This window comes from Salvelinus fontinalis, chromosome 16 (genome assembly GCF_029448725.1).
Source record: "Salvelinus fontinalis isolate EN_2023a chromosome 16, ASM2944872v1, whole genome shotgun sequence".
Taxonomy (NCBI): Eukaryota; Metazoa; Chordata; class Actinopteri; order Salmoniformes; family Salmonidae; genus Salvelinus; species Salvelinus fontinalis.
The window spans coordinates 31,164,823-31,176,872 of NC_074680.1; the positions used below are offsets into that span (position 1 = coordinate 31,164,823).

The 12,050-nt window shown below is 42.1% G+C and overlaps 1 protein-coding gene across 3 annotated transcripts in view; it reads left to right on the plus strand.

Annotated features, from left to right (window-relative positions):
- Positions 1-284: 284 nt before the first annotated feature.
- LOC129813009 (methionine aminopeptidase 1-like) overlaps positions 285-12,050 on the plus strand; it is a 28,581-nt gene continuing 16,815 nt past the window's right edge. For all 3 annotated transcript variants that reach the window (XM_055865118.1, XM_055865119.1, XM_055865120.1), the window contains exons 1-4: positions 285-475; positions 1,651-1,702; positions 2,213-2,319; positions 2,580-2,640. In XM_055865118.1, the coding sequence (XP_055721093.1) occupies positions 362-475; positions 1,651-1,702; positions 2,213-2,319; positions 2,580-2,640 (334 nt within the window). In that variant the 5' untranslated portion in view covers positions 285-361. The remainder of the gene's footprint in view (positions 476-1,650; positions 1,703-2,212; positions 2,320-2,579; positions 2,641-12,050) is intronic.

The following is a 12,050-nucleotide window of genomic DNA, read 5'->3' on the forward strand; positions in this document are numbered from 1 at the left end:
TTTGCCTACATTTTATTAGTTTAATTGTGAATAGTGAATCCACACGTAATAAAAGGAGCGAATAAAAAAATTGAATATAAATATAATTGTATTGTGTAAACTAATCAGACATTTTATTAATTGTGAGCACAGTCACAACACAATCGTATTGTAAACGCTAACTATTTTTATGGTAAACGCTAACTATTTTTATGGTGAACACACAAATATACTTTATTTCAGCATATAAAATAGCAAGCCAAGGTCAGAACTACATGTTGAATTTCTCATAATTATGTGCACAGGCAGCGCTCGCGAGGTTCTCTCCAGCTGACAGATCGGCCAGTCCACCCCCCAGTCTCCACCCCTCCAGACTGCAGGCATGGCGGCTATCGAGGCTCGGGAATGCGAAACTGAAGGCTGTAGCAGCAAGGCCAAACTTCAATGTCCAACCTGCATCAAGCTCGGGATCCAAGGCTCATACTTCTGCTCTCAGGTAACATTAATTTTCTAATTCATTCAGTTAGAGAGGGGTCTGACATTATACATAGCGGCCCAGCAATACATAATTCATCACGAGGTAACGTTAACATAACGGCCCTGATTGAGTTTCCTCACACACCCCTTTAGCTAGCCTAGCACATGAAGCTAACTTACAAGCAATTTTCTGCATAAAACACTAACGTTCGCTAAAAGTAACGGTTTGCAAATACATTATCTAGGAAGTTAATAACTAATGTTATAATCATGTATGAAAAATGCTTGTTGAAAAGTTGTCTTTATGGGTTTACTAGTAAGTTAGTTGTTAGCTAGCTCCTAGCTAACGTTAAGTCTGTTAGTTCATCTGAGCATCAAGTTTGCGAAGTCTAGCAAATTAACGTTAACTGGCTAGATAGCCTAACTTGCTCAATGACATTGTTTGTTGCAATGAATGAAATGGTTAAATAGCCAAACAAGGAAGAGCTAACTGAGGCATGCGTTCTACACGCTGATGTAACGTTAACTAGCTATATTCATTCATTTGATTTCTCTGCCCCTGGCCTGGCTGTAAACCACCTGTGGCTTGCTTGTGTGAAATGTTGAGCAAATTTGAACGTTGTTAAATTAATGCATACCATTACCAATGGGTAACAAAGAGTATGTTAGATACAGATGGGTAGGTGGATCGGCTGCAACGTTCCACACAGGCAGTTCCCTCTATCCCACCCAGAGCCATGAGGCTAGTTGCATTCCAAGGGATATTCTAACCCCACTACTCTCTCCTTATTCTATTGGTCAGCAAAAAAAATCCATTAATTGAACAACTGAGAGATTAGTCATGGTCAAATGGCCATTGACCTAGTTTTGAAAGAAAGTTATATCTTAGCCTTGTATGTCTTCTTGCCAGTTCGACTAGCCTAAATGGCAGCGTTCCTCAATGACACTGTTGGAAACGAAAGTGGTTTATGTAATGTGTGAAATTCAGAGTTCATTGGTTTCACTCCATCTGCCTTTAATATTGAGCAGGGATGCACAACTCCCAGTTGATTAGAGGAATTGATGATGAATTGATTCCGCAATTAGGGCCAGTGAAAAACCAACAACCAGCAGACACTGCTGCCGTTGACACCTGTACACCCCTGGTGTACTGAGTCATGTGTTTCTCTCTCCTCTCCATGTCCTCTCATTCAGGAGTGCTTCAAAGGGAGCTGGGCCACTCACAAGCAGCTGCACAAAAAAGCAAGTATGTATCCTCAACAATATTCTATCACATAGGCTTACTCCCTTCCAAATCCTTTTTCAAATAGACCAAAATGTCCCTTCATGGCGTTTGTCATTGTTCCCATTCTTACCTGACCTATCATCTGAAAGCATAGAATAGGTGAAAGCCCACATAATTGCCCAAGCTTTTCCATCCTCTATTTCTTATGGTGGAATAGAGCAACGGTGTAGCCATTTAAAATGGATGAGACACTGCAATCAGTACAAGCCATTAGAGCAGGGGCGGACAACCTGAGAGGGCAGCAACACACCTGATTCAACTAAACAATGTCACCGTTAAAGGCAATTATTTATTTTGTTAGTAGATTTGGGCATTTTACTGCTTGGCTGGGGAAAAAACCTGTACCCACACTTGGCCCTCATAGGATAAGCCTGCCCACCCCTGCCTTAGATGTTCACGTATACACACTAGACTAACTGATCTTTCACAATGGTGCCAAATCAGATTACCTAAATTACATTGTTTTTGCAGAGGAGGATAACCAGGATGAGGCAAAGAACTGCGTGGAGACCGACACCAACACAGACCCATGGCCTGGCTACCGCTACACGGGCAAACTACGCCCTCACTACCCACTCGTAAGAACACCTTTCTTGTACATTTCTAAATGGTGCTAATGTGCTGATATGAGCTTTTATGTAGGATATTTTTTTCTTACCTACATAGTAGTTCAACTAATTTCCACATAACATGATTAATAGACGTAAACCACACAACCTTTGTAAGTTTACTCATTAGCCCCCGGGAGCTGTAATCATGTCTGTAATCGCTCCTCTTGTTGGATGCTTCTGTGAGCTCCATATAATCAATCTCTGTTGTCATTGGTTCCCCCATGTAGACTCCGATGAGGACTGTCCCCAGTGACATCCAAAGACCTGACTATGCTGATCATCCACTAGGTAATGCTACTCTTAGACTGAAACAGCCTCCAGTTGCTTTTAATTATTATGAAATCCTTTGGTGTCTATTTGAAAATCTTCTCAAAGCCAGTATTCTTTGTCATGAGTTGTGTTGATATTGAAACATTATACTTTATCCAAGGAAAATGTACACTGTCAATACTAGAGGTCGACCGATTATGATATTTCAACGCCGATACCGATTATTGGAGGACCAAAAATGCCGATACCAATTAATTGGCCATTTTTTATATATATATATATATATATATATATATATACTGCTCAAAAAAATAAAGGGAACACTTAAACAACACAATGTAACTCCAAGTCAATCACACTTCTGTGAAATCAAACTGTCCACTTAGGAAGCAACACTGATTGACAATACATTTCACATGCTGTTGTGCAAATGGAATAGACAAAAGGTGGAAATTATAGGCAATTAGCAAGACACCCCCAAAAAAGGAGTGATTCTGCAGGTGGTGACCACAGACCACTTCTCAGTTCCTATGCTTCCTGGCTGATGTTTTGGTCACTTTTGAATGCTGGCGGTGGTCTCACTCTAGTGGTAGCATGAGACAGAGTCTACAACCCACACAAGTGGCTCAGGTAGTGCAGTTCATCCAGGATGGCACATCAATGCGAGCTGTGGCAAAAAGGTTTGCTGTGTCTGTCAGCGTAGTGTCCAGAGCATGGAGGCGCTACCAGGAGACAGGCCAGTACATCAGGAGACGTGGAGGAGGCCGTAGGAGGGCAACAACCCAGCAGCAGGACCTTTACCTCCACCTTTGTGCAAGGAGGTGCACTGCCAGAGCCCTGCAAAATGACCTCCAGCAGGCCACAAATGTGCGTGTCAGCATATGGTCTCACAAGGGGTCTGAGGATCTCATCTCGGTACCTATTGGCAGTCAGGCTACCTCTGGCGAGCACATGGAGGGCTGTGCGGCCCCACAAAGAAATGCCACCCCAAACCATGACTGACCCATTGCCAAACCGGTCATGCTGAAGGATGTTGCAGGCAGCAGAACGTTCTCCACGGCGTCTCCAGACTCTGTCACGTCTGTCACATGTGCTCAGTGTGAACCTGCTTTCATCTGTGAAGAGCACAGGGCGCCAGTGGCGAATTTGCCAATCTTGGTGTGCTCTGGCAAATGCCAAACGTCCTGCACGGTGTTGGGCTGTAAGCACAACCCCCACCTGTGGACGTCGGGCCCTCATACCACCCTCATGGAGTCTGTTTCTGACCGTTTGAGCAGACACATGCACATTTGTGGCCTGCTGGAGGTCATTTTGCAGGGCGCTGGCAGTGCACCTCCTTGCACAAAGGCGGAGGTAGCGGTCCTGCTGCTGGGTTGTTGCCCTCCTACGGCCTCCTCCACGTCTCCTGATGTACTGGCCTGTCTCCTGGTAGCGCCTCCATGCTCTGGACACTATGCTGACAGACACAGCAAACCTTTTTGCCACAGCTCACATTGATGTGCCATCCTGGATGAACTGCACTACCTGAGCCACTTGTGTGGGTTGTAGACTCCGTCTCATGCTACCACTAGAGTGAGAGCACCGCCAGCATTCAAAAGTGACCAAAACATCAGCCAGGAAGCATAGGAACTGAGAAGTGGTCTGTGATCACCACCTGCAGAATCACTCCTTTTTTGGGGGTGTCTTACTAATTGCCTATAATTTCCACCTTTTGTCTATTCCATTTGCACAACAGCATGTGAAATGTATTGTCAATCAGTGTTGCTTCCTAAGTGGACAGTTTGATTTCACAGAAGTGTGATTGACTTGGAGTTACATTGTGTTGTTTAAGTGTTCCCTTTATTTTTTTGAGCAGTGTACTTGTTGTATGGCAAATGAAAGATACACTGGTTCTTAATGCAACCACTGTGTTAGATTTTTTTTAAATAACTTTACCATAACATACAGCTTGCGTTATTGTGAGACAGAGCTCACCAAAACGGCGGAGAATAGGAGTCAACATTTTACACAGAAATACGAAATAACATCAAATGTTTTCTTACTTTTGCTGAGCTTCCATCAGAATGTTGTACAAAGAGTCCTTGGTCCAAAATAAATCGTTTTAGAATGTCCTCTTCTGTCGAATTCGCGCCACAATGCTAGCCAAGGTTGCTAACATTCCCATCCTCACTTGACGCAAAGAATGGAAAACTCCAAGTCCCAATAAACGTTGAATAAACTGATAAAACTCGGTTGAAAAAAACCTACTTTATGATGTTATCATATGTATCAAATAAATTCAGAGCTGGAGATATTCGCCGTGTATACCGAACGCTTTTCAGAAGACAATGTCGAGCTCCCCGGCGCGCCTTCGAAGACAAAGAATATTCCGGACCTGTCACTCAAAGCTCTTATTTGACCTCAGATCAAGCTAGACACCCCATTCCACCTTCCACTGCCTGTTGACATCTAGTGGAAGGCGTATGAAGTGCATGCATATCGATAAATAAAAGCCAGTTGAATAGGCAGGCCCTGAAACAGAGCCTCGTTTTCAGATTTTTCACTTCCTATTTGGAAGTTTGCTGCCAAATGAGTTATGTTTTACTCGCAGATATAATTCAAACAGTTTTAGAAACTTGAGTGTTTTCTATCCAATAGTAATAATAATATGCATATTGTATGATCTAGAATAGAATACGAGGCCGTTTAAATTGGGCACGATTTTTTCCAAAGTGAAAACAGCGCCCCCCTATTGACAAGAAGTTTTAAGATTGATTGTTTTTATAAGATAAGTTTAATGCTAGCTAGCAACTTACCTTGGCTTCTTGCTGCACTCGCGTAACAGGTTGTCAGCCTGCCACGCAGTTTCCTCGTGGAATGCAATATGATCGGCATCCAAAAATGCTGATTTCCGATTGTTATGAAAACTTGTAATCGGCCCTAATTAATCGGCCATGCCGATTCGGTCGACCTCTAGTCAATACCCAGTACTATACTTAGAAATAGTGTTGTTGTGAAACCATCATTTTGACTTCGATACCAGGTTTTGTATCACAATACTCAATACCATCACAATACTCGAAACAAAACGATGCCATGGATGACCAACCGGGGAACAGCTGCCTTGTTCAGGGGCAGAACGACAGATTTTTACCTTGTCAGCTCAGGGATTCGATCCAGCAATCTTTCGGGTTACTGGCCCAACGCTCTAACCACTAGGCTACCTGCCGCCCCAATATCATTACATTCAATGATTTTTTTTACGTCGATATTTTTCAGACAGCCATGGAACAATTATACATTCATACAATTCATTTTACTTAGTTTTTACCAATCTAACAATATGGTATATCTCTTAAACTGGGTACATCAAGATGTAGCCTATGCCTATCCACAATACAGGCGGATTCATATTCAATAGGACTCTGTGCATGCATTGACTTATTGAGCTTGTGCTGGCTGATTACATGGGGCTACAGATGACAATCTGTTTCCCTTCGATTTGTGACTTATTTTATCAACAACATTTGCGTAGAAGTAGCTTCTTTTATAAAAATGTGCGCTGTCTCGTTAACCAGTAATGACTACATTCATGAGGCAAGAGTGGGGTGGCCCATCGCAACAGATCATCTTTGGGAGAGATGTGAACAAGAGACCAAATAAGTGTATGAATAGTTTTGGTGGCAATCGGCTTTCAAATCAGCATTGCGTTGTGGTTTGCGCATTATCACAAAGTACTAGGATAGGGAATTTGTTAGCTTTAGTTGTCATCTAGCAAGGAAAGTTAGCTTATAAAGCTGGAAGCTACTGATATCTTCTTGCGTTGTAAAGTGTTCAAGCTTGTATGAACATTGTTTTGCGAACAGTAATTAAGTTTCAACATTTCTACATGCAGTGTTGCATTATTCAAGTGTGTTAACTTCAGTGCAGCATGAGTGGGGAGCTAACATGATGCAGCTGAGACTCCCAGTGCAGGCTAGCAATGAGTCATTGGAGAAGGCACAGTGCGCACTATAATAAGAGGTCGGCTGCGCTGATAAACAGACTTGATCCGTGAGACACATTTGACAGAAGTGCCCAAATTAAAGACAAATCTGTGCCGAACCGTTTTTCATGATCTAGTATCAAAAAAGACCGGAACAACGCTTCCCAGAAAAGTATTGATGTTTTTATGTTTAACATCTCACCTGACATACAGTATCAGTCATAGAAAATGGGTGTCTGCCCCAGCCCTAGATTCCACTAAAGCGGGTTATTCATGTTGTAACCATGGGAACCTCTAAGCTGAGCATCCATTCTGTCCATACATTCCGAGTGTTTCATTCTCGGAGCGTTTAGAGTGCACACTGGATGCTCTGGCTGAGGAGTAGGGTTGATCTGAGCGTTCTGGCATCACAACGGCGGTCAAGCACCCAAGCTAACATTAGGTAGCTTACTAGCTACTTCCAGACATAAATGAGAGAACACATCACTTTGACAATTTTACTCTCTCTAGCAGAGCTGATTAGGCTGTTTTAATGTTATCTAGAGTGTTGGCGACTAACTGTGCTGCTGGAAACAATGTTTTTTTGCGGACATTTACTGACACCAGTCAACAATGGGCGTTGTGCGTTCGTAAATTCATAAACTGTTCTGCACTCTGGCACACTCAAACAAGAGTGCTCTGAAATCAGAGTGAGTTTTACGAACGCACCCTATCATCTGACTGCTGATTAGTGGTGTGGAGTCGACTCCAAAATAATAGATTCCTTGACTTCCATTTCTGGGGCTGCGGTCCAAATACTTACGACACACCCTCACATTATGCCCTTAGGGGAATCCCCGTCGCCATCTTGGATGATGATCCAAATGATTAGCCAAGCAAGGGAAGTATGCAACGTAAGCCCCTCAGTCCTCGTTTTTAGTCGGCTTTGCGAGTGTATAATTATGTTCACCCCCGGGACCTGAAACTCCCCATAATTCAATTTGCAACGATTGTACACCCGCTAAGAAAAGTCTGCTGAAACTTAAAAACAACATCAATGGATAAGTCAACATACAAGTGTAAGTTAAAACCAATGCAAATAAATTTGAAATTGTGCTACTAATGCACATGACGGCACAAACACATCTCGTAAATATGTTTTTGTTTGGTTATCTTTTGGAAATTGTAGAAGTAAAACAACTTCCTCCTTCAGAAGTTCCAGCTAGGCAGGCTAACGTTAGTTAGCTAATTAATTTGCTGGCTATCATACAGTAGGCGTATATTAATAATTATATATTTAATGTAAGTAGACATGCACTCATAATTGACTGTAGCGGATATAAAGCACCCACAAGCTTCCGGTGGCTGAAAACACAATCATCGGGATGAACGAGTGACGATTTTCCGGCCAAGGGTGGTCTATTTAAAATAAAATCCTTCCTCCCTTGCCCTGCAAGTGTGTACTCGTCAGACGTCATGATACGTCATCAAGTGTCCACTTAATTTGATGGTATAGGGTGTGTCTTAAGTGTTTGGACCGCAGCCTGGGTGTCAAACTTCGATTCCATAGGGAATCAACTCATAAGATTCCGTATTTTTGCGACGGTGGAAAAAGTTTTCCATAGTCTACTTCAAAAACACATTCTCACATCTTTCACAGCAAAGAGTGGGCTACAGAGGGAGAGTGATTGGGGGGCACAGCCATGCATAGGTAGGCATGTCGGCAACTAGGCAGTCAGAACTGTGCATTGGTAATCAGAATATGTAGTCTCACAATGCTTTAGTTCACAATTTCTTGGCTTGCAATGCCTCGCGAAAGTTTACTAAAGTAGGGGCTATCAATGAGTAGGCTGAGCTATTCTACACGCAACAGACCGAAGCCCGAACACACACTAACGTTTTTTCATAGCGAAGAGAAAGAGGAGCAAAAAAGAGGGGAGGGGCAGGGAAACAGCCTACGCGAACGGTTCTGACTATCTCTTGGTAATCTGTATCTGCCTCGTAAATTCACCAAAGGTGTATATATTAGGCTATCAATGATTAATGGCTCCACTATTCTTCATAGAGCCAGTGAATTGAAGTTGAACATCAGTTTAATTAGGCCTTCGTCAGATCAGTCTGCCATTTTAGTTGCAGCCACATCTAGGGTTGCACATTTTATTCAGAGGTAGAAACTTTCCATGGAAATTAACAGGCGTATATAGCAATTAATATTAATACCATTTAAATGTAGATGTTTTTTGCATTAGATATATTTATCATATGAAGACAAAAACATAAACCTTTTACCTTATCATAAGTAGACATAATTGCAAATGATTAAATCCTTACAATAGAAATAAAAAAAGCAATTTAGTTACGAATTGAACTTTAATTAAATGAGTTGGCTCTTCACATGGGATGATTTCCCTGAACAACAAAAGGAAATATTGAATGATCCATCGCATGTCCCAAAAACGTTTTCAACATCTGTAAAATGATAGACGAGAAACTAAAGCTTTGGTTGTCTTCTTCTCAGGCATCCATGTCTTCTCCCTGGACCTCCTCAATGTCCACCTCTTGGACATCAGACTCCGAGGCCTCATCTTCACTGTCACTTTCCAACCTTGTTGAGGATGGCTCGTTGTCAGGCTCAGAAAGCCTCAAATTTGCCCGGGTGGCAAATTTTTCAACCCTTGTATTGGTCAGCCTGTTGCGTGCTTTGGTGTGTGTGTGTGTGTTCCCAAAGAAGGACCAGTTGCGCTCTGAGGCGGCTGATGTTGGTGGGATTTGGAGGATGAAGGCAACGGGAAAGAGCCTCAGATCCACAAAGTCTCTTCCACCATGTGACTGATGAGATATGTTGGCACGACTGCCATATTGCATCTCCATCCCAAAGCCCTTGCTTGGAACTGTACTTCACCAGACTGCCAAGAACCTTGTTCTCATCCAGGCCAAGGGGGCGAAACACAGTAGTGATGACACCATAGGCCTTGTTGATCTCTGTACCAAGACAGGATGCTCTTGCCAGCATGCTTGGGGTCCAACATGGGCTTCAGGCAGACATCTTCACGCCTTTTGATGCATTTCAGAACTGCAGTTTCCTCTGCTTGGAGCAACAGTGAAGTGGGCAGGGCAGTACGGATATCTTCTTACATCTGCAAGCAGAGTCTGAACATCAGACAGGATGGCATTGTCTTCCTCAATCCGTGCAGTGGCTACTGCTACCGGTTTCAGGACTTTCAGGCTGCTTACCACTCTCTCAAAATGCATCATCCAGGAGGATCCTCTTGATGGGGCTGTCCATATTGACAGACTGTGATCTGGCCATTTCTTGGAGAGACTCTTTCCCCTCCAGGAGACTGTCAAACATGACTCCGACACCCCAACGGGTGTTGCTGGGCAGCTTCAATGTGGTGCTCTTATTCTTCTCACTTTGCTTGGTGAGGTAGATTGCTGCTATAACTTGATGACCCTTCAAATACCTAACCATTTCCTTGTCTCTCTTCTAGAGTGTATCCATTGTTTTCAGTGCCATGATGTCCTTGGAGAGCAGATTCAATGCATGAGCAGCACAGCCAATGGGTGTGATGTGAGGGTAGGACTCCTCCACTTTAGACCAAGCAGCCTTCATGTTCGCAGCATTGTCTGTCACCAGTGTAAATACCTTCTGTGGTCCAAGGTCATTGATGACTGCCTTCAGCTCATCTGCAATGTAAAGACCGGTGTGTCTGTTGTCCCTTGTGTATGTGCTCTTGTAGAATACTGGTTGAGGGGTGGAGATGATGTAGTTAATTATTCCTTGCCCACAAACATTCGACCACCCATCAGAGAAGATTGCAATACAGTCTGTTTTCTCTATGATTTGCTTGACCTTCACTTGAACTCTGTTGAATTCTGCATCCAGCAAATGAGTAGATAAAGCATGTCTGGTTGGAGCGGTGTATGCTGCTTGAAGAACATTCATAAATCTCTTCCAGTGCACATTGCCTGTGAGCATCAGAGGTGAACCAGTTGCATATACAGCTCGAGCAAGACATTCATCAGCATTTCTTTGACTACGTTCCTCCATTGAGTCAAAACAACTTCTGATTCCATGAGGAACATGAGCTGTTGCTATCGATACGGTGTCTGATTCATCATTTTCACCTCGAATAGAAATTGAGGGATTTTTGTCAGAGGTTGCTTTTTGTGAGCGCTGAGCGAACTTTATGCACTTGACCAGATGATTCTGCATCTTTGTTGCATTCTTCACATATGATTTGGCACAGTATTTGCAAAGGTACACAGCTTTTCCTAATACATTAGCTACAGTGAAATGTCTCCACACATCAGATAGTGACTGCATTTTCCTGTAAAGATTTGAAAAAAAAATGTAAAATTAAAAATTAAATTCCATGTACAGGTAAATAGTTAAGCAGTTAGATTAAACAACTCCTTTGTAAGATACATGTTTTAAAATTGAACATGTATGGAAACAGGTAGCAGGCTCAAGCAAGCTAAAATTCACATGGTAGCAAAAACTAACTAGCAGGAATTGTTAGAAATGATTTAAACACACTTTGCTGTAGGCTACTATTTACTAGTTAAAACTTCTTATGGCTGCAATCCCGGTAACGGGATCGATATGACAGCAGCCAGAGAAAGTGCAGGGCGCCAAATTCAAACAACAGAAATCTCATAATTAAAATTCCTCAAACATACATGCGTCTTATACCATTTTTAAGGTATTCTTGTTGTTAATCCCACCAAAGTGTCCTATTTCAACAAGGATTTTCAGCGAAAGCACCACAAACGATTATGTTAGGTCACCGCCAAATCACAGACAAACACAGTCATTTTTCCAGCCAAAGATAGGAGTCACAAAAAGCACAAATAGAGATAAAATTAATCACTAGCCTTTGATTATCTTCATCAGATGACACTCATAGGACTTCATGTTACACAATACATGTATGTTTTGTTTGATAAAGTTCATATTTATATTAAAAAATCAGAGTTTACATTGGCGTGTTACGTTCTCTAGTTCCAAAAACATCCAGTGATTTTGCATAGCCACATCGATTCAACAGAAATACTCATCATAAATGTAGATGATAATACAAGTTATACACATGGAATTATAGATATAGATCTCCTTAATGCAACCGCTGTGTCAGATTTAAAAAAAAAAATAAAAAAAAACTTTACGGAAAAATGAACCATGCAATAATCTGAGACTGCGCTCAGAACAATAGTCAAATTAGCCGCCATGTTGGAGTCAACAGAAACCAGAAATTACATGATAAATATTCCTCCTTACCTTTGATCTTTATCAGAATGCACTCCCAGGAATCCCAGGTCCACAATAAATGCTTGATTTGTTCGATAATGTCCGTTATTTATGTCCAATTAGCTACTTTGATTAGCGTGTTTGGTAAACAATTCCAAAGTCACGAAGCGCGTTCCCTAAAAGCTGACGAAATGTCCAAAAGTTCAGTAACAGTCAGTAGAAACATGTCAAACG